Genomic DNA, 22,606 nt, shown 5'->3' with positions numbered 1-22,606 from the left:
GGGACGGGTGAGCGTCGTCCACTCATACCACCATTGACCAAAGTGTACCTATGCATTAATATTCTTATCTATATTGTTGAAATCCACCACGATGTAGCAGATAATATATATAAATAATATATTATCTAAATCGTGAATTCATAGACAGTGTTCTGTGCTAAAGATTATCTTTATACTTTTATAGCCTATAGGTTTATGTCTTTATGACCAGCTAGAAAGACGATACGGAACCTAAAAGGCTAAAACCGTATTTGGGTTTTTTTTATTGAACTATATAATATTGTTCTGTTTCCGTAACTAAAATAATGTTATTGTTACCATTTGCAGTGACAAATAATTATCAAATATTGTATAGTGGAAACACAAATATATAGTATACAGTATACATTTAGTGTAGTATAAATATATATATATATACTAGGATACTACACTGCATAGGAATCCGTATGGAAACATGACAAAATAGAAAGAGTGAAAAACGTCAAACTTTGATATGGATTTCATAAATAATTATAAAATTAAAATTGTATATTTTTTTAATTAATATATTAAAAGTTTAAGTATGACGTAAAAAACTTTTGATACGGGAAGTGAAAAAATATTATTTTTTGTGTTAATGTCTTATAATATCACATTCAATTTTTAGTATAAAAATTAAAAATGTACGGTTAAAGTAATCAAACTTTTAAAGTTATATAACTATATAAGTATATAATATATGAAATAAAAATTGGAATTCCGTCGAAATCAGGAAAGTGATGTGGTTTTTCTGTAAAATTTTCCGTATAAATGTCATTGTTTTGGCAAAGTTGATAGTATCAAATTATCAAATAAAATTCCATTTTTTTCAGATCGATCTTTTGAAAAATCGATTTTTTGTAAATATTCATTTATAGAACGATTTTTTTTCACAGATTAAATAAAAAAATTATACCCTATGCAGTAAGTTAGTATGCCATCACTACGATTTAAGATAGTATAGTATAGTATCATAGACATTTAAATAAATACATTATAAATTTATAGTAGTATGTATAGTAATATGTATAGTTTAACTAACTTAGTTTATAGGTCTATTATATGTTCGTGGTCTATAGTATAGTATATTGTATATGTATAGATACTATCTTAAATCGTGGATTTTATAAATCCACCTTGATCGTGGTTTCATTGGCATCACTACCACAGAATAACTGTTTTTCTTTTTATAATAGTAATTTTGTATTTCTATGTCGCTACGTCAAAGTAAATAAGCAGTGATAACGGGGTTTTTATAACGTCCTATTTTTGTTTATATAAAAAACACCCAACTGCCATAGATAATGTATAATATTATTATCTATGCTACAACAGCCTATTGCATATTATAACAATTATTATCAGATGATCTATTCCTATTAGATAATAAATATTAAATAATTATAATTATTTATAATTTAATCTCTAAACTTTCAGTCTTGTTAGTTGTTGTTTATATGAATTATGTTAACGTTTTTATAACTTCATTATCGTATTTCATCAAGTAGTTATGTTAATTGTTAATACTTAATTTATGGTTGTATTATTAACTAGCCATATATATAATTAATCAACTAACCATTTAATAATTTGTTAAAACTTGAATTACTAAATTAAATGGAAGAAACTAATGTACCATTCCATAGTAGTACATTGGTGTTACGCCCACAAGCAAATGATGGCCAAGTAGTGCATTTAAAATTAAAAAAACCAAAAAAGAGTCATAAACAGGTTAGTTGGGATGCACACACTGTTGACAATGAGCACTTGAACAAGAAAAAGAGCAAATGTTGTTGTATTTACAAAAAACCAAAAAAATTTGGAGAGCCGGATACAGACGAAAGCAATGAAAGTGACGATGAATGTGCCAGTTGCGTGGGGAATAAAAAAACTCATCAACTTCATAAGCCTGAGAACAAAATCGATGAGCCTAAAGAAGACGAATGTTAAAATAAAAATAAATGTTTCTTTTCACTAATTGTAAACTTGTATGTATAAAACTATTTGACCGTACAATTTCCTTTTTTATCTTTGTTTAGTGTACCCACCTATTTGTTTGAATAATAACAGTTTTTTTAAATTAAATTTTGGTTGATATGCAATTGTTTTTAATTTATTTTATAGTTTACTGATTAATTTAATATACAGACAAACTATATTGTAATATAAAGGTAATTTAACAAATATGGCCAGGATCATCGAACAGGAATATTTTACTCAGAGAATCAATTGCTCTACAATGTACATACTCCATACTCTTGGGAATTATTAGGTATTGACTTTTAGGTTATAGATAATTACTTAGGTTACATATATTTTGGAAAAATCCATTATCAGTAAAGCAAAATGGCTAAGTTGGTGTGCTGAAGTTGATATTGGTTGTGATTTTATGGTAATTTGTTAAACATTTAATTGTTTTGTTGAAACATTAATTTCAAGAATACAAGTAATTTTGACAACATTGTCATGAGTGACAGCTGTGTTGAGGGATCTTTTCCGTTGTATGTATACCAGGCGTCAGTGATGGCCACAATTCCACTCGCTTGCTATGCTTGGACAAAAAAATCGAAAATATACCTAGACTTGCTGTGCAACACCACCTCAAGTTGGTCACAGGGTAACCGCCGTATATCCACTCTTAAAAACGACCTTAATTGTATAACGACTATTCACTTTAAATAGTGGTATAAGTATAACATGTATAATACCTATTAAGAGTGGATATATGGTGGTTAGCCTGTGATCAACTTGAGGTGGTTTGCATAGCAAGTCGAGGGATATTATCGATTTTTTGTCCGAGCTCAGCGATCATCTCTGATGTCCTCAAAAAAGGGATGTCCCGTAAAGTAGGAAATGGTATACATATAACAGAAAAGATCCGTATTGAATTGTTGGCTAGCAAATCACATTTCAATAATTTTTTATTGATTGAAATTTGGCATGAGCATGTTTAAGTTGTGTTAAAAAAGTTATTTACAAATTGTGTATTGTGTACATCAATTATAAGTTACTGATTATAGAATCACTTTATAATATAAACATTTAAAAATTAAATTAAAAAAACTATTTAAATTTTAAATTAAATATTTATATTTACATGAATCATTTTTTTTTTTAATACAATAAATGTGATCAAAATTATTTTTAAAAGTTAACAAAAAGTTAAAATATACTTGAGCATTTATAAATTGATATAATTGGAAAGTTATATAAACCATATAAATTTCAATAGATAAATATAATATAAAAAGACAGACCTAAAGAGGTTAGTGTATGTTAATTAATTGGAAAAGTCAGTAACCTTAGTCTGTGATTTGGTGTGAATATTTAAATGCAATTTATTATGGCCTCTTATTTACCATGATTTACAAAAAGAACTGTTACTGATTTCCAAATTAATTAAGATACAACTGTGTATTAAAAACTCTTTAAATAGTACCATTACATTAAATAGAATGTGATTAATTTGTATCGTCAATAATAACTAATATTCTATAGAATTGGTCTTTTTATAAAATAAATGTCATGATTGAAGGACCTCTAAAACTCCACCAACAAGTTTTAATGAGCCAGTTACTAAAACTTGATAGCTTGTATTTTTTTCAGAAGAACTGCACATTTCAACATGCTTGATAGTTTCTTGGATAGAATTAAATACTTTTACATCACAAAAATCTATTGAATTTTTCATATTATAACATTTGACTAATTCTTCTTCATAATTGAAATTCAAATTAACAGTATCTGAAAAAAACAATTATGTTCATAATAATAATAACAATAATATAAGTGAGTCATAAAAGTATCCAGTGTTTTAAATTTTAATATACCTAATACCAAAATGCATTTTGAATGCACAAAAATAAAATAAAATGTACGTATTACTTTACAATAAGAAATCATAAATTCCTATTGAAACACAATTATGATGGTTGGCATAAAAATAGATTAATTTAAAAGTTAAATTAACCAATCGTGCATAATTGGTTCTTTGGATATTAAGTGATTGCTTATGCAACCCAGCACTAGAGTATAAGGAGTATCATAAGAATAAAGTGAATTTGGTAGTTGGCATTGACACAATCACTAAGCTAAGCTATTGACCAGACTATTTTAACAAATATAATTTATATTGTTTTGGGTAGAAATGTCTAAAATAATATATTAGTATAAAAAAAATTATACTATTATAATTAGCATATTCCTAAACGATCATAATTGTACTAGCAAAATATATTATTAGTTTATTCTTATGCCAACTTGTTATAAATATTATGATTGAAGATAGTTAGTTTTATTACCTGGACGGCGATTATCAATAGATGTTATTATTGGACATATCAAAACTAAATCTATTTTGTTTTCAGTTAATATTATTTTTAAAAACGTACAGTAATCTCTTAATGCCGTTACATTAAATATTAAAATATTTTGTATATTCCTGAAAATAAAAATAAAATTATAAATTGAATTTTATTGAATTCCTTCATAATATTATTTAATACAATTCCAAAAATTTGGTATGTTTAAAATATAAACATAAATGTATAAAATACAACAAAAAATCAGTAGTTGATTTCTGTTGAAGTTATTTTATTTGAAAATATATTCACGAAAAATATTTTAATAGAAAAGTATCTTATCCAAAAACTGTTTTATACAAAAACAAAAATGTAAAATACATGAATATTTCCATAAATGATACAGCAAAAAATAAATTGTTAGAAAATATGTCCTTGAAATGTAGTTTATTTGAAAATTAACCTAGCTTTTGGATAAAATATTTTAGTTGAGAAAATTTTCGGGTAAAATATGGTTTGGATGAAATATTTTCTGTTGTTTTATTATTGGTATACATATTATTCGTATAAAATATGGTTCTAATGTATAATTTTTTGGATAAATACAGTCCGTGAAAAATATATTTTTGTGATAAAATATTTTTCTGGTAAAATATGGTTCTGATTAAATATTTTCGGATATTTTATGTACCTCTTGTTATTTTAACTTACAATTGTGACTTAGGACAAATATTTTGGTACCATTTACTGCATAAATGAATACTCTCAATTGTATGAGCTCCATCCAAAAAATATGATAAATTGGGTGTTACATTTAAAACTTGATTGCGACCAAGCCACTTAACATCCCTTAATGCTTGTTTATCTTGTTCATTAATTTCCCAAATTGGAGCTTGTTTTATTCCATTTAACCCAACATTGCATTTTTTTAACCAATCTACAACAAATTAATTATAATTAGTATTCTTTATTAATCTACTCTTAATCATAAATAAAATAATTATTTTTGCAATATTACAATTTTCAAAAATACTCTGTTCTATTGGTTACTAAATAATTTACATAAATAGCTGCTCGATTTATTCCAATCATGAGATATTATTTAGTGTTTTTAGAAGAGACATTTTTTCAGATACACTTGAAAATTGACTACTTACTACATCAAACTAATTAAATTACAAAAACCTTATAGTAAATAACCTAACGTTAGTCATGACAATGTATATTACGTCATTAGTAGTAGCATTGAGGACTTTTCGACCACATTATATTTTTTAACAATAAAAAAATGTTTCAAACATTTTTAATAATTTTATCAAAACAAATAAATATTTCGTACAATTTACATAATATAGTTGTAATAAGTTACTTCCTTATACATTAAATGGATAATATTAAAAAAAAAAATAGTAATTTACAAATTATATGGAGTTGCATGGCATAGCCGGCAATTGAAGTTTTCAAAAAAACCCTTGGCAGCCAAGAGTTAAATTTATTTAGAATATATTATAATATTTTTAATAATACTTGTAAAAAGTTATTGAATATTCATGATTGAAGTATAAAATTTTTATGTTTTATTCATGATGAAAAAAAGTGCTTTGATTTTGACCATGCGCAACTAACGACAGGTTAATTTGACTTATTTTATGTAAAATATATAGTACTAACCGTATTTATTGTTACGATTGATCCATGCATTAGCAAGTTGAATAGCAAGTGAAGCATTTATCTCTTGAGCTGTATTTAAAACTCCTAATTCTGAATTATTTTTATACCAATTATACTTGTTGAATGGCGGAGCTTCCAATAATGTTGTCTAAAATTAAAGCAAGTAAATATAAAAATGATATCAGATTGTTAATATAGTAGTAAAGCTTATAAAATGTCGGTTAATTTGAATAAATAAAATAACTGTAAATAGTTTGTTAAGGTGCAGAAATTATGGACATAATTTACTTGCCTGTTTTTCTACACTACGTTCGATTAATATTTTATGTGTTTCTTTAGGTTGATCATTAGCAACAATTGTTACAGAATTTGGCTTCATAATTCCACTTTTTTGCCAAGCAATTTCTTGTAAAGTATTTCCTAGTACAGTTGTGTGATCAAATCCTAGTGATGAAATTCCAACAATTGATGTTTTTCTATAATTATTCATATATTATTTCTCAAAAAAAAATATTTTTTAAATATAGATACTGAAGGCAAAATGAAACATACCTTAATATATTTGTACAATCATATTCGCCACCAATTCCAGTTTCTATGATCGCAACATCCACTTTCTCATCGACAAACATTTTAAACGCCATGATAGTCAAAAACATAAAATAAGCAGGTAATTCTTCTTTATTGCCCTAAAATAATAAGAAAGCTTTAATCCATAAAAAAATATAAAAAGATTAATGTATTTAAAATTATTGAAGGAGATATAATTTAGTTAAGTTTTTTTTTAACAATTTAGAGAAAATTTAATTAATTAACAAGCAATATTTAAATAGTTTTTTAGACAAAATAAATAAAAAAACTTACTCGTTTTGATAATAGTGTATTGTAAACACTCCAAAAATAAAACACAAACTTATCATCAGTAATGACTTCTCCATTAATTCTAAATCTTTCCTTAACAGAGATTAAATGTGGAGAAGTAAATAAGCCAGTACGATAACCTTTATACAACAACAATTGTTCACAAAATACACATGTGGATCCTTTTCCCTTCGTGCCAGCAACATGAATGACTGAAAGCTGGTCCAAATCTGCATTACTCACACCGCATCTACTTTCATTTATAGCCTTCAGAACAATTTATATTAGCTACCAACACCTAGAGTAAATCTATTAAATTGTACTGAAACATTTTAATAGGCTTAACTAATTACCTATTTAAAAATGTGTTCACCTGTCGTAATTTCAAATTTCCTGGATGACGAGTTAAATTTGAAGTAAAACTTTGCAAAGAGTTCAACATTTTGACTGCATCCTATAAGAATTTTTAATTTAAATTATATCATTGTTATAATAAATATTAGTTTAATATTCAATAAGTTGTATAAACCATACTTAATAGTTGTTTGGTCTTTACCTAGTCTAACTATGATTTCTTAAATCTAAATGAGCCATTTATTATTTCCACAATACCTAGGTTAAATTATGGTAAATAATTTTGGAGCTTAAAAAATATCCATAAAATTGTTAAAAATAATAGTAATTTCAATTAATATTCCTCAAATTAATAAAAAATACACAACAGTATGTTAGAAATAGTAATCAAACCATCAAAAAAGTCTGGCCCTGAATAAAACATATGCAATTTACATTTCAATCATTAATACTCAATATTAAAAATAACTTAAATTTATTTAATTATTTATACATAAATTATACTAAGATTGAAATGAGGTATTATTCATAATAGGTATACCGAAAAAGTGTAATACAACTCTAAAAAACTCAAATATATTCCTATTTTGTAAAATATTATCCATTTGCATATGAGAGTAACTTTTTGTAACAGTTTTCATTTTTTCTGTCAATGTATGAAATATTGATTTGTTTTAATACAAAGAGTGAAAATGTATGAAACGACATTTTTTATTCTTGAAAATTATAACGCGGTTGAAAAGAATGCGATGCAACTAACATCAGGTTAATGAAAATAGAGAAATTGTAGGCATCAGAAACGCAAGTCCGGTGTAAGCATCAGATTTTGAGAAAATCTCTTAGAACAAAAATCAAATTCTACAACTGTTGAAAAAAATTAAAAATTTAAGCAAATACCAGTTTTAAAAATTTGTAATAATAAGTAATAATAAAAAATAAACTAAAGATTTTTTTTTTCTTTTAACAAGTTTCGAGGACTTGATATTAAAACGCAATAATATTATTATTATATCACTGCTTTCGAAATTAATAGATACTCATAACTCGTCATCCCTATTCTTGGGACGAACAGTTTTCAGCTACGCAAATAATAAAATCATTAAAGGTAGTACAATATTGATAAAATATTATTATAATATTATAATGTACACAAGGACGTGGTGGTTATAGTGAAGCGTTTCCAACAGGTGTCAGTGTGTCACCCGTGTCATACTTATCAATTGAGCAATCATATTAAATATTAATGATGTCATATATATACATAATGAGATCGTGTGCCCGGAACGAATACGACAAATACAAAACATACATATATATTATTATATACTATTTGTGACTAAAATATCACGTGCTACCCACATCCACGGTGCATATATATAATATATAATACAAGTATAATATGTATAGATAAAGTAAAAAATAAAAATTGTGTTTTCTCACGTCGTACGAATGCATACCGACGCCGTTATTGATAATGCTCATTTTTCTCCTGCCGATAGCACCAGAAACGTTCAAACAGATACTTGTCAAAAGCTTGCAATTGTTGACGTGCACCGCGGACATTGTACGCAATACTATATTATATTATGTACTTAATCGAAATCTAGAGTAGTAATAGTAATAATAACAGGAAATATAATATTGTTACGAAAGAAATAATGAGATTCATCTGACAGTTGTCGCTCTTGAGTCGATGCGAAAAAAGGGCGGGCCTCGTTATAGGTTATGGAACTAATACATAACGTTTAAGTGTTTAACGTTATTTACTTAGGTACCTTTCCACCTAAAGTATATTGCAATATAAATGTATTATCGGCCGGTGCACAGTTTCGGCATTTTAGGAAACCACGGTACGTCTATCCGAATATTATAACTATAGATTATTATCATCATCATCATCATCATCGCTCATCGCGTATATATAAATAATATAATTATATATCCATATTTATTTTCGTACGGGGACGTCGGAGTGTCGGACGTCGTCGCCTCGTCCGGTGTGTGGCTGTGCAATATAGCAATATATTCTGTTATTTTAGTCATAGGTATTACCACAGATCACTGAGCCGAGAACCGACAAAGTGCATTGACGAGTTGCCCAACAGAGTCGGTAACATTGTACACTTTGAACATTATTGCTTTTATTCGATCTTGACATTCAGATTGCATTATTATTATATTTATTTGTTTAGTAGGTATACGCAGGACATGACGTACGCCGGTCGATCGACTATGGACAAAAAAAGAAAAGGCTATAAAAGAGGCGACACGATTTTAATTGATAAACCGTTCGTTCACGCACTAAAGTCTACGTTCAAAAACGAAAAATGCGATTATTGCTATTCCGAGTAAGTATATTACCTTATACTAGAGTGCTCAGATTTTTAAAAAAAAAAATACATGGCAATTAATGTTTACAATATTTTACTCTACTCCCATATTAACACTCCCCCAAGCAAAAATAAATGTTGTTCACTACCGTTATGTAGTTATCAATTCTATAGAAAATGTTAATTATTAACTAATTTTCAAACTATAACTTGAACATATACATGCAAGATTGTAGTATTTTAATCTATAATACATCTACTGGACATACAGTTAGGTCCACACAGAGACAAACAAATTAAAACAATATTGTAAAAAACAGTCATTGTTGAGGTTTTGTTTACAATTTTACTATATTGTGTGGACCCAGGATGATATTACTAAAAGTTATAAAATATATTAATTTCAAATTGGGTATAAATATCATTCCCCTCTTTACCTTACTATACCATTAAAATGTTATGTTAAAACAGATGTAATAGTAAAATTATATATTAATTGATAATCATCGTATTTTAAAAATTGTTAAACTATTGAATTATTAGTATATTTACTTATTATTTTAATAAGGATTAGAAGAAATTACAGGACATTAATGAATTATACAGTATTTTTTAATAATATATAGGATAACATTTTATTAAAAAACAAGACAACCCTTTTCCTGTGAACTATCCTATCCGATCACCTAACCTTATACTGACTATGCAATTGATCTATAATAATAATTAATAATACTCATATAATATATTATAACATATTTATATATTTATAATAATTGAATTTTAGGGATAACCTATCTAGATGTTCCGGGTGTCAATACATCCTTTACTGTAACCGCACATGCCAGAAGCTTTCCTGGACTGAGCATAAGCGAGAATGTGCTAGAATGAAAAAAATTCATCCTAAAATACTGCCAGATGCGGCACGGATTATGTCAAAAATACTAATTAAGCTTAAGGTTGTAATACATGTTCAAAAATAGTAAATATATACTGTTAGTACAAATAGTACTCATAAATATTTGTTTTATAATATAAAATATTATGTAGAATGGAGGAAGTACAGAAAAAGGTTATTACACATCGAATCGTTCTAGAACATTCAAGGATCTCATGTCACGTAATATAATTATTCACATAGTATATTAATTGTATTACATTACTCATTAAGATGTATTATTTTAGATTATCCTGATTTAAAGGAAGATGCCCATCGATTAGAACATTTCTCTACACTATGTGAAGTGCTAAAAGAATACATGGGTGAAGTAAATCTTCCTAATGCTGTTGAATTACTTGGAATTTATGGCCGGGTGAGTAGAATATAAAATGTTTATGTTGGTAGTGGGTAAATTGTAAATGACGGAAACAACATAATGTATAATATGTTAATCTGATAAGTCATTGTATGTTTAGCAAATATTAAAAAAACTAGCTAAAAATATATTGTATATATTTTTACTTAAGACCACCTAGTAAAAACCATACAGCCACTTTTTATACTTCATTAAATTGTAAATTTATTATATTTTCACATTTCTGTCTATTCAAACTTTGAATATGTTTGTGTTTTTTCTTATGTTTAGTGGTTTTTATTAATTCTGTAATTATTTTGTATACTCTTGGACATAGCAATAGATTCTTGTAATGATAGATTTTTAAAAGTATGTTTGTTCAAAATAATAATCGAAAAATTGTTTCTGTTTATAGATGTGCATTAATGCATTTAATATTTTGGATGATAATTTAAACACTATCGGAACTGGAATATATTTAGCCGCTTCAGTTATAAATCATTCATGTGTACCTAATGCAACTGCAACATTTGATGGTAGTACATTGAGAATTGGTGCTGTAACAGATATAGAATATTCTGATCCAGAATTGGTAACCAATAATACAAATTGGTATTATTTATTACTTCTTAATTATAAATATTAAACAATTTTTTAGCATGTATTTATATCATATTTGGAACTCATGCAAACTACATCAGAAAGACGAAGTGAATTACAAAACAACTATTATTTTTTATGTCAATGCTTACGTTGTGTCACAAATTATGAGCAGAATTTTGTAAACTCAATGCTTTGTGGAAATTCTAATTGTCAAGCTGCAGTTCCTATGAAAAACAAACAAGAAGAGGTGTGTTTTATTTTGATTAATCTAATCTTATATGGAAAAAACCTATTTACATACAAATTAATTTTTAGATTTTGGATTCAATTAGTTGTTCAAAATGTTTGGAAAAAATCAGTGAAGATAAAATCAAAACCTTTTACGATGTAACTGATTTCACAGAGTTTCAATTAAGTAGAATGAAAGATATTGGTTGTATCCTTTTTATGAATAAGCTTCCCTCTTGAATTTTTAATTTACTAATTTTATGTATAGTTGTTTGTATAAGAAAAGTGTGAATATATTCCATTGACTATTTTAGATCTTGATGTTTGCAAAATGTGTCTAGAGAAACAAAATGGTATTTTTCATCCAAATAACATTAATCGTGTTAAAATATTGGATTTAGCTTTTGAAAGTGCCATAAAAATGGAACAATGGAAAGAGAGTTTGAAGTATGGAATTCTTTTGATCGATGGATATAGGTACATCTTTATTTCAATAATTTATTAACAAAACCTAATAGTTGTGCATGGTTTCTTCACATTAACTAATAATTATATTATACAATCAAAAAATCACTAACGTTATTTGTTGGTCATATGAAAAAGTAACAACAATGTATTAACTTTCTTTAATTTTGTATTGCTAAATATATCATGTGTATTCCAAATGGTTATAGTCAAGAATACTAAGGATTACAATAGAAATTTTTTGTTATTAATAGTGTTTTCTTGTCTATTAAAATCAATTATTAACCAGCAAGTTTAAATCATTTTTAAAACAGTAATTTTAGTGATATACGGTTTAATGTTTATTTTTTCAGGGTATATTATAATGAATGGCATCCTTCTTTGGGCGTTTTGTATATGAAGTTATTTAAATTATGTTCCATTGTTGAAAATTCTGAATCGGCTGTAAAGTACTTGAAAAAAGGAATGTCCATCTTAAAAGTCACACACGGAGAAGATCATAGATTATATAAAAATGAAGTTCTCCCATATTATAAAGAATTAATCCAGTATTTTTAGATATTAAATAATACATTTTATATTTGATACTTGATGTATGTATTGTAGATTATAGTGATGTAATATGTATTAATGTATGTGTATTGTGTATTTGTGTTTAGCTAAAAATATTTTAAATGTCTACTTTCCGTTTACGTGTCTTATCATTATTGTTATCGTTATTATTGATTACCATTCAACCAAAATATACTGATACCGTGTTTCTAGTCATAATGATTAATTTGATAACGTTTTATTGCTATCTACCTTTTTAGATAATGGCACAACATTTGACAAATTGTGTAAAATGAAAATTTCTGCATCTATATTCTAATCTAATTTGTTGTCACTTGTCAGTATTGTAAATAAGTACATAATACATTCATGTTAACAATGTTAACATTATGTTAATTAATCTTTATTAAATGTTCCTAAACATAATTTTATTTAATTGATGCTGTTCGGTATTTATGATTGTGATCTGAGTATACCTTCTGTGTTTAAATAAAAGTTTTTTGTCAACCATACTTTTTAGTTTTTTTTTCTTATATTATTTATTAATCGTTGATTTAGTTTATGTGCATATAACTGTAGTGTATTCTTTAAATATTACATACATATGATGCTTATAATATGAGTTGGTTCAAGCGAAATAAAGGAGTTGAAAAAACTGACGATCTTGATTTGTCAGCGTGTTTTGATAGCTTTAACAAACATTGGCAACAAACCTTTGAAATTATTGATAGATTTCAAGTGAGTATTAAATTTTTGTTTTTATGTAATTTGATTTTTCAAACTTCAAATGCATTAGTTAGTTTATGTTACAACTTTATATATTAATATAATATAATCTGGTATATTTTGTTGCGAAAGAAGTACCTCTTATAGATAATTGTATATTTCAACAAACTTTTTATAAGATTTGTTGAAAACTGATATAGGTATTCTAACTTTTTTAAAAACTTAATTAAAAACTTTTGGCATATAATCCATTTTTTATTCTATTTTTCCTGGTATTCAAAATCATCCCAAGAATATGGTAAAATCCACCCAATGTCCAATACAGCTAATTAATATCTAAATATTATACTAATAGTTAGTGTATTGATATTTTTTATGAATTTAACTAACAAAGTGGAAATAATGCCATTTTACTAAATGAGCTTATAGTTTACTTACATACCAGAGCCGTGGAAAATAGGGCAATAGCCCTAGAGGGGCTAAAGTTTTAACGTTTTAAAGGCAAATGTCTTAAATATGTATGTTTATAGGGTGCCAAATATTATGCCTTGGGGCACCAATGAAAGTTAGCACGGCACTATTACATACACATAAGATACTTATACACTAATGTTGAAATGTTGAATGATAAACATATATTTAAAAATTATGCTTTAATACTTATTTTGTAGACTTCAAAAGGCGTTATTAAGTATGATGATATTGTAGCTGTTATAAATCATTTAAATCAATTAATAAAGCTATTGTTACTTGATGTACAATCAGCCAAATCAACAAATCAATCACGGTGTCTTGAATACTTTTTGAGAAACCAATTACTAGAAAAATTATACTCATGGAGCTTAAAAACAGACAAGTAATTGTATTTTATTGACCTATTTTGTAGATTTAGGTATACACAGTGTTTAGTTTTTATATTTTTTCGCTTTTATTTGTATTAATCACTGACATGTTGTTGATACGTTAAATTGATGGATATTTTTTCGAAGGAATCCATAAAAATTGTAAAACCAAAATAATGTTCTCCAGGTCCTTGAAATTCAATAAATAAATAGACAATAGTTTTATTTTTAAACAGTAATAAGTAATAAGTAATAGGTACTATGAGACATTATCATAAAGTTCACCTAAATATTTTAATTTTTAGCTAACACTAAATTTTTCTTTCAATTTACTAAATGTACTAATCATGATTTGTATAAACTATATTACTTTTTTTTTTAATAATAAATTAGGTTTTATTCAAATATTTTGATGTATTTTTAGGTTCAAAAACTATTTAAAATTGGAACAATTAAAAGTTTATGGAGTTCTTTTGTCAAAACTTCGAGGACATCAGTTACTTTCTAATGATTCTATATTAAATCCTTTAATACTTATATTAAACTCATATGATGGTGATTGCTTATCTGTAGAAATTGAAAAACACTTAGTTACAGTTTTAAGACAATTTTGTGTTGTGCTTTCTCATCAACCAAGTATATTGTGCAATGTCTTGAAAGATAACACTAAAAATTCAAAGTAAGTATTATCTAATGTACTTGTTTTTTAAATTATTTAAATACCTTTAAATATGTTTTCAGATGTGTTATATTGTCATTATTGATGGCATTCATACACCGTGATGGATCAATTGGCGAAGAGGCGCGTGATGCCTTATTAATATTTGTGTCATTATCTCGTCAAAATGATACACTAGCTGATATCATAACATCTAGATCGAATGTGAGTCCTGTATTGGCAACTGGTTTAAGTGGTCTGTATTCAGTGTTGCCACGAAAATTAGATTTTGAAAATGATTGCTACCGACTGAGCCCAAAAAATATTGAAGATGTACCAGAACTAAATAATTTCTTAGCTTCAGTAGAACTGTGTAATGCTGTTGCTAAAATATGTCACAAATCTGTATATGATCAACTTTTAGATTACTTATACCATGGGTTCCTTCTACCCGTTGTCGGACCAGCATTAATGCAGGTACATTCAAAATTATATTTTAAATATTCAATTACTTAGTTTAAATTATGAAATTTTATATTATTAGAAAATAGGATTATTTAAAATATCTAAATATTCTGAATTGTAACTATGTGGTTCTAATAGGTATTGTATAATATTATAAAAGCTTTTTATAGAAAAATTATTTTCGGGATAAAAAAGATATCTAAGTTTCTTCTCTATCTTTTTTATTTTTAGTTGTACAAGAAATTATTGTTTGAAGGAATATAAACATAAGTTTGTAGTTATTTTTTTAATAAAATAACATTTAAAAAAGCTTTTCTAAATAGAATTTTATTTACATATATTTTATTAATTTTAATTGATAACTACTAACTTGTATGGTAATGTTTAATAGTAACATAGATTACAGTAATAGCTTAAGTTGCTGATATTTATCATTATTTTAATTAGAAAAATGATAAACTTAACAGATTACTTATTAAAAATAATTTTAATTTTAGTACTCAAATAATTAAATATTAGATATGTACTTTATGATCAAAAACATAACGGTTGTAATGTATAATATAATCTTTCTGCTTATTAATATATATTAGGTGTAGAAACTAGAAATCAAATGTACATTAGTAAAAAACATTTTGTATAATTCATAACATTCTGAAAAAAAGAATATAAGATATTAAAAGGATTATGTTGTGTATAACATAACTGCATAAATAATTAATATTATAAAAATAAATAATAAAGAATAAAGAATTATTGCAGATGCGAATGAATAATTAGTATAACATATTAACATTACTCATTGTTACTCATTAATTACATTCACATTATCATATTACTCCTACCACTATTTTGCTTAATAAATTAATAAATAAAAAATAATGCACTTTACATTTAAAGCAATCAATTATATTTTGGTAATAAGCTTTAAAACCATTTTAAAACACTTGTTCAAATTATGTTTTATTCTGTTTAGGACTTTGAAAATAATTGCGGTATCAATGCACATTTATCGCGGGTAAAATTTATTTGATGTGGTTGTGGCCTTTGCATGTCCAAAATTGAATATTTAGCTATTGTGTTGTTTGTTTTCTTATAATTTACTGTCTCTAACAGCAATAACAACTATGGTTATAAGGCTAATTTAATATTAAGTATAAGTTATAACCAACATTAAAATGAAATTACAGTATTTACAATTTTTGACTTAAATTTATATTAAGAAAAACTTTATAAATTTCCTGTATTTTCTACGCTGAGTGCATGTTACAGTGAGGCAGGGTTCTTGAATATTTTACTTGCTTTGGTGTATTTTGGGCATTTGATCATTGTTAATTGTATTGCATGATAATATACTGGGAATGTTAGGCTAGTGTTATCTAAAGTAGCCTAATCTCTAATATTTCTAAGAAATAATGTTTTTTTATTTCCATCATATACATTTTTTAAGAGGATGTCTCACCCGCATATGTTGTCTCCGTCTTACAAATGTACAACATAGCAAAAACTGTTTAAAGGACACCACACACTGAAGCAGTGGCGGTAAAATTCTTTTATCTTGGCGGTGCTGCCGTGGTGGCAGTAAAATTGTGTCCGGACTCATTTTACCATTACCGCCACCACTGCAGTGTGTGGGGACCTTTACACGGGAAAGAACCAATAACGCTACGGTCATAACTAAGAAACAAAATTTCTACCACATATAAAGGAGAACTTTGGCTATGCAATATCGTTTTAATTTTTTTGATATCACTTATTCGAAAAAAATTTTTGTTGTTTCAAAATCCATTATTATTTGTGTTTTTCAAACTATAATAACTTTTTTTGAAGTTCCGATAACGAAAAAAATAAAAATTATATTGCACAGCCAAAGTTCTCCTTCTTTTTTTGTTTCTTGGTTATGACTGTAGTGTTCTCGGTTCTTTCCCGCGCAAACAGTTTTTGCTATGTTGTATATTTGTAAGATGGAGAGACACTTTCGGATGCAACGTCCTCTTAATATCATAAGTTTTCTTTAAATTATAATTTTACATGTTTGACGGCCCTGCTGTAAGCTCTATTTCCATATTTTTTATATTATTGTGTTGTCTTTTTATTTAATAAAAGTATTTGTAAAGCAACATCCAAAAAAAACATGTTTCTACATTTAGTACTATTATTAAAAATATTAGGACAATAATTTATCACTGACTTTAATAATATTTTAAGTTTTTTTGAGTACATTTCTGTTTTTAATGTACAGTAGTTCAACTAGAAGAGGCTAATTCTAGGTCAGTGGTTCTCAACGTTTTTTCATGCCCCTTTACCACTCACCACTATTTCACGTACCCCAAATATCAATTTTGAATATAAATAATAGAAAATAATAATAATAATTTTTAAGGAAAATTTGGAAATATTTATTTATTTAAATTAGCTTGCGCCAAACAATGTATATAAAAATAATATCAACTAAACAATTTTATTTTAATGTGAACCTTGAGCTTGTTTGCTTGAACTTAATTTTTGAAACATGTACCACTCACAAATATCATATAACAACTGAATAGTTGAAGATTATTAACCGTACATGTGTAGGTACCTTATATGGCTTATCTGTAATACAGCGATATAACGAGTCTCTACAATAATTGTCTAAAAATAATCTACAAAAATTGATCTACTTAAATTATCTACATTCTACACTTCTACAGTGTTCATATTATAACGATAAATGTTATCGCATTAATAACATTAAATCGCAGACTCTACATTGTAATCAGTACAAAATTATTAAATATTTCGTTAATAGCAAACTATTTCAGTTACATTAAATTACACTTTTTCCACCATTACTCAATTTTTTTTTCGCGTACCCCTTGAGATCATGCTACGTAACCCAGGTTGAGAACCGCTGCTCTAGGTAGACAGCCTTCCCAATATATGACATGTCGTTTTGTTCCTAAATTTACTTTTGTACATATTTAAGGACTTCTTAAATAATGTTATGTTTCTTTTTAAATCAAATAGTAAATAGTATAATGTTACGGAATGTTGAATAAAATGATTTTTATTATTATTTATTATAATTATTTTGTAATATTATTTATGTGACAATAATAAAATGACTCACGCATGCGTTATTTAATGCTCAAAAAGCAGAACCATCTTATTGTAGAAATAAAATGTTAAAGTATTTCATAGTTTTGAAGTTGTATATTGTAATTATATTTATTTTTCCATTTTTACTTTGTTGTATATAATTTTAAAATGTCATACTTTTACTAAATCTGTGTACATGTTATAAACTTATAATATGCCTTATAAATATGATACAATTACCAAATTTTGATTTGTGTAACTTATACTATTTTAAGGTGGCAGAAGAGGAAGTAGCTACAGCAACAGTATACTTAGATTTACTACTTCGTAGTGTCACTCATCCAGGACTTCTACAAACATTTGTGAAATTTGTGCTGTGTGAAAGATTTGAAAAAATAAAAATTATTGAATTGCTCGTCAATCGAATTAATAACAAATCTTTTAAGGTATTCCATTTCCATACTATTATAGGGCTAGATATTGTCATAAAATATTGATATTTTTATTTCCCAAGTACATGTATATCCTTCATTTTTTAGCTTATACAATTTTAGCAAGTCAAAAGACTTGAATCATTTTCAGATAAGATATATGGAATTATTATACCAAAATATAATTTTATTTCATTATTATTTGCCTTAAACATTTTTTATAAATTTTTTTAGGTTTGTATTGCTACACTTGCATTGATGGAAACAATTTTAGACTTAAACTGTGAGGATGTCATGTTAGAACTAGTATTCAAGTATTTAGTGCCTTGCACGCACATAATGCTTAGCCAACGTTCACGTATTAAACAAGTAGATTCATATTGTAAATCAGCTGACATATTTTTGTCCTTAATACCAGATGTCTTCAAGTAAGTTATAAAAATATTGTTTTACTTTTATTTTTATTTTGATTATCATTTTAAATTTAATTTTAGACATAGGAATGTTAATTCTCAAACTTTATTCTCTGAATATCAATGTTACTTGAATTGTGCACGAATTAAGATAGCTGAATGTGCTATAGAAACTAAACATTGGACATACCTATATGATGGAGAAAATCCATCTCACGTAATAGGTAAAAATATTTTCCATTATTATTATTATTACTTATTATTATCCATTATTTTTCCTTTGGTTTGTAAAAATATATTTATTTTGTTTCCAAAATAAAAATACAGCACAACATTAGTATTATAAATTCTATTTTTCTTTAAGTTAAACATTATTTACTTGTGGAAATTAGTCTTTGAATAAACTAAGCTTGCTTGTGCTTAAAATTAGTTTATAATAATTAAAAATCTACTTAAAAAATAGTTCAAATTTTTAAAATAAAAGTGACTTCATAGGTTTTATTACATAATTTCTTATTTATTTTAATACAAATTATATTTGACTAGTACTCCAGACATTGGTAATTAAATTTATTATTGGGTGTAATTCCAAGTGAATACATTTCTACAAGTTTTCATTTTCAAATAATATAATGTGTGTTTTGTATATGTATCTTTAGTGAAATATTACATATTTAATAATATTTGTAAAATCTATGTAACACAATCACAAATCAATTATTACATTAATTACAATATGATTTTGTTTTCAGTTGAAACAAAAACAAATGAAGTGGAGAATGATCAAAACAGCATATTATCAGCTGATGATAGTTCAAGTGGATATGAAAGTTTTAAAGCCATGAAAGACATTGACAAGTACTGTTTGAAATTTTAAAATGTAGAAAAAGATAAATATTTTAATTTTTTAGAATGCTTGGAACTGATGATAGTAGGCCTGCTGATGAAATTTTGTCAAACACTTCTTCGCCGTGTGGAAGTGATTCGCCAACGTGCTTCATAAGACAGTCAACATTCAAGACAAAAGAACCACTTACGCAATACCCTTGTTTGGGTAAGATTTATTTGCGAGATAACAATCTAATTTTGTTTGCATTTTACACATTAAATAAGCATATATTTGTCTTCAAATGTTTAATTTTTAGGTCCATTTCTCGAGGCGCTATTTTCAAATCTAGAAAATTTGCCCAAACAAGATTTTCGGATAAACTTACATCTGACTGCTGTTATGACTCGTCTGTCCATGTACAACAAACCTTTAATTCAATCATTGTTACTGAATCATTCAATGATTTTTCAGCCATGTATACGTTCTCTGTTCCAAGTAAGTACTTGAAGCCAACTAACATTTTAGATATTATTAGTTTATTAGTAGATAAATGCATTAAACTAAAGTTTAACATTTTTACTAAATTTGTTTTTTTCTTGTAGATATTGCGCTCTTTAAAACAGACTATAGAAACAAAATTATGCAGTCGTGAGGAAAAAGTTATAAAAGCCGAAGCATTTTTAATTGAACGAGAAAATAAGCTCTGCAACACTCAATGCAGTCGTTCAGCTGGTGAGAAAATTCCCGAACCATTTCCTAGAGGTATAAAACAATTTTGATAAATCATCGTTTTTATGAGACACATTTATGAAATACAATTTTGAATCGATGGGGTTTTAGGTGAATCCAAACGGCGCAGCATATCAGTAGCATTTGGAGAAATGTTCAGAAGAAATTCTGGGAACAAGGAAGCCATATTAGAATCCACAAGCAACGGTTACAGGTATAAACGTTAACATGCCCTAGAACAATGAGTTTTTTAATTTATTAAAATTGAATAATGTCATTTTTTTTATGTATATATTGAAATGTATTTTTAGGTATTACAAAGAAAATGAAACCGAGTCATTAGACTTGCCAATAAACGCAATAATTCTGGCAGAATGGTTGAAGGAACTGTCGGCCATTTGTCAAGAACACACAATTAGCTAGTTAGTGTACATAAATATAGGTACATAAAGAACTATAATATTATTATTAATGTTACTCATATTATTATTAGTGCATACTGCATAGATATATTTTTTTACTGTGAACTTAAAAGTTTTAACCCTTTTAATGTTATTAAATTGTTGACTCAATTGTTTTGCTCAAGCCTATCGTTTTAATTAATAGTACTGTGAATTATTTTTACTCATTTTTATTGTTAGTTGAAACTTGAATTAAATATTATGATATAATAATATCATGTGAAATTAAGGAAAATATTCCGTCCATATTTAAAATTGCTATTATGCGAGAACCAACAACTTATGTCACGCATTTACATCGCAACAGACTGCTGTACTTAAAACTGGTAGTGCGTACAAATTTGATCTTCCGATTAAAATAACAATGTTTATTTAAAAAATGTTTGGTTCATGTTTTCATTATGTTTTTTTTTTAATTTTAACATAATTTAATATATTTAAATTTGTATTTTTATTCAAGTCCAAAATTAATAATCATACACTTTAGAACGCACAAAATAATATGCCGTCTTCCGCCATAGTTAAGAGTAACTCATAGATCTTATAGACATTTATATATATTATACGTTTTTGTTAAACATTTAAACCTTAATCTCCCGCTTAATTTACTTTTAACAAAACTAAAATGTTATTAATTATTAACATTACATGTTTATCGATATCAATGTAATTTATAGTACAAAACACTTCTACAACAACTCATACTAACAAATACGATAATGTGATTATATTTTATGTAAGGTTAAACCGTTTTGTGTCTTTTTTTTAAAAAGTATCATATGTATAAACTGAAAAATCAATTCTTTGTATTAAGTTTTGGCATCCGAGATCTGACGATGATTTTTTTTGTAAAAGTATTTGTAACAATTTATATTTTATTAACACAATGTTAATAATGGACATTTCTATTGTAGCTTCCTATCAGATAATAATTTGTTATTTTGTGTTTATTGTTAGTTACCCGCTCTAGCTATGTTACTGTTGTTAATATTATGTTGTTTTTACATAGTTTTTCAAGTTAATATATTTGTAATACTCAAGACTATATTATTGTCTTTGTTCTGTTCAAATATTACAATTATTTTATACAATAATATGTAATTTTGTTGTTATTATAATAGTTAAAATTATTATATTTTTTTTACCTATGATCTTGCCATTTAGTTTCTATAGTAGAGAAGAATATAATGTAATATGTTGTGTATTTGTGTGTAGATAATATTTAACTAATACATGATATATTTTATTTCTGTTTTATTTGTCTAATTATATATATATAATATATATGTATAT

At 26.3% G+C, this 22,606-nt stretch overlaps 4 protein-coding genes across 15 annotated transcripts; 3 read left to right on the top strand and 1 right to left on the bottom strand.

Moving 5' to 3' along the window:
* Window positions 1-1,378: 1,378 nt before the first annotated feature.
* LOC132941909 (E3 ubiquitin-protein ligase PPP1R11-like) lies at window positions 1,379-2,120 on the top strand. The gene has a single exon (XM_061010151.1). The coding sequence runs from the start codon at window positions 1,636-1,638 to the stop codon at window positions 1,966-1,968; it is 333 nt and encodes a 110-aa protein (XP_060866134.1). The 5' UTR covers window positions 1,379-1,635; the 3' UTR covers window positions 1,969-2,120.
* Window positions 2,121-3,024: 904 nt separating this feature from the next.
* LOC132941905 (putative folylpolyglutamate synthase) lies at window positions 3,025-8,780 on the bottom strand. 6 transcript variants are annotated; one of them, XM_061010137.1, is made up of 9 exons: window positions 8,646-8,780; window positions 7,205-7,305; window positions 6,855-7,101; window positions 6,543-6,679; window positions 6,283-6,466; window positions 5,991-6,138; window positions 5,031-5,256; window positions 4,320-4,459; window positions 3,025-3,762 (listed from the first exon to the last, which is right to left on the bottom strand). In XM_061010137.1, exons 1-9 carry the CDS (start codon window positions 8,766-8,768, stop codon window positions 3,542-3,544), a joined length of 1,527 nt encoding a protein of 508 aa, XP_060866120.1. In that variant the 5' UTR covers window positions 8,769-8,780; the 3' UTR covers window positions 3,025-3,541. The 6 variants fall into 6 exon arrangements, with proteins under 6 accessions (XP_060866120.1, XP_060866121.1, XP_060866123.1 ...); XM_061010138.1 differs by having other exon boundaries at window positions 6,855-7,118; window positions 7,225-7,305; XM_061010140.1 differs by having other exon boundaries at window positions 3,027-3,762; window positions 8,663-8,689.
* Window positions 8,781-8,914: 134 nt separating this feature from the next.
* On the top strand, window positions 8,915-12,897 carry LOC132941906 (histone-lysine N-methyltransferase SMYD3). 6 transcript variants are annotated; one of them, XM_061010149.1, is made up of 11 exons: window positions 8,915-9,055; window positions 9,245-9,311; window positions 9,401-9,553; window positions 10,323-10,494; window positions 10,586-10,655; window positions 10,721-10,848; window positions 11,246-11,422; window positions 11,489-11,680; window positions 11,749-11,869; window positions 11,976-12,138; window positions 12,480-12,897. In XM_061010149.1, exons 3-11 carry the CDS (start codon window positions 9,414-9,416, stop codon window positions 12,682-12,684), a joined length of 1,368 nt encoding a protein of 455 aa, XP_060866132.1. In that variant the 5' UTR covers window positions 8,915-9,055; window positions 9,245-9,311; window positions 9,401-9,413; the 3' UTR covers window positions 12,685-12,897. The 6 variants fall into 6 exon arrangements, with proteins under 6 accessions (XP_060866132.1, XP_060866127.1, XP_060866130.1 ...); XM_061010144.1 differs by having other exon boundaries at window positions 9,398-9,553; XM_061010147.1 differs by having other exon boundaries at window positions 9,245-9,315.
* A 149-nt stretch (window positions 12,898-13,046) lies between these two features.
* Window positions 13,047-22,597, top strand: LOC132941904 (FHIP family protein AGAP011705). Of its 2 annotated transcripts, XM_061010135.1 has the most exons (14): window positions 13,047-13,416; window positions 14,076-14,260; window positions 14,671-14,925; window positions 14,988-15,381; window positions 16,346-16,387; window positions 18,726-18,896; window positions 19,116-19,309; window positions 19,376-19,518; window positions 20,047-20,152; window positions 20,206-20,348; window positions 20,440-20,618; window positions 20,726-20,885; window positions 20,964-21,066; window positions 21,164-22,597. In XM_061010135.1, the coding sequence occupies exons 1-14, from the start codon at window positions 13,297-13,299 to the stop codon at window positions 21,273-21,275; spliced, it is 2,307 nt and encodes a 768-aa protein (XP_060866118.1). In that variant the 5' UTR covers window positions 13,047-13,296; the 3' UTR covers window positions 21,276-22,597. The 2 variants fall into 2 exon arrangements, with proteins under 2 accessions (XP_060866118.1, XP_060866119.1); XM_061010136.1 differs by lacking the exon at window positions 16,346-16,387 and having other exon boundaries at window positions 21,164-22,596.
* Window positions 22,598-22,606: the final 9 nt, after the last annotated feature.

This window comes from Metopolophium dirhodum, chromosome 3 (genome assembly GCF_019925205.1).
Source record: "Metopolophium dirhodum isolate CAU chromosome 3, ASM1992520v1, whole genome shotgun sequence".
Taxonomy (NCBI): domain Eukaryota; kingdom Metazoa; phylum Arthropoda; class Insecta; order Hemiptera; family Aphididae; genus Metopolophium; species Metopolophium dirhodum.
This window is presented reverse-complemented; position numbering and strand designations above follow the sequence as displayed.

What these genes read in the sequence shown, in the direction of transcription:
- LOC132941909 (XM_061010151.1), top strand. Translation starts at nt 1,636, where the DNA reads ATGGAAGAAACTAATGTACCATTCCATAGTAGTACATTGGTGTTACGC.
- LOC132941905 (XM_061010137.1), bottom strand. Translation starts at nt 8,768, where the DNA reads ATGTCCGCGGTGCACGTCAACAATTGCAAGCTTTTGACAAGTATCTGT. An exon ending in TCGGTATGCATTCGTACGAC is followed by an intron (nt 7,306 to 8,645) that starts GTGAGAAAACAC and finishes AAATTCTTATAG; the next exon opens with GATGCAGTCAAAATGTTGAA. An exon ending in GTGAACACATTTTTAAATAG is followed by an intron (nt 7,102 to 7,204) that starts GTAATTAGTTAA and finishes AAATGAAAGTAG; the next exon opens with ATGCGGTGTGAGTAATGCAG.
- LOC132941906 (XM_061010149.1), top strand. Translation starts at nt 9,414, where the DNA reads ATGACGTACGCCGGTCGATCGACTATGGACAAAAAAAGAAAAGGCTAT. An exon ending in AAATACTAATTAAGCTTAAG is followed by an intron (nt 10,495 to 10,585) that starts GTTGTAATACAT and finishes AATATTATGTAG; the next exon opens with AATGGAGGAAGTACAGAAAA. An exon ending in ATTCAAGGATCTCATGTCAC is followed by an intron (nt 10,656 to 10,720) that starts GTAATATAATTA and finishes GTATTATTTTAG; the next exon opens with ATTATCCTGATTTAAAGGAA.
- LOC132941904 (XM_061010135.1), top strand. Translation starts at nt 13,297, where the DNA reads ATGAGTTGGTTCAAGCGAAATAAAGGAGTTGAAAAAACTGACGATCTT. An exon ending in TCCCGAACCATTTCCTAGAG is followed by an intron (nt 20,886 to 20,963) that starts GTATAAAACAAT and finishes ATGGGGTTTTAG; the next exon opens with GTGAATCCAAACGGCGCAGC. An exon ending in TCCACAAGCAACGGTTACAG is followed by an intron (nt 21,067 to 21,163) that starts GTATAAACGTTA and finishes ATGTATTTTTAG; the next exon opens with GTATTACAAAGAAAATGAAA.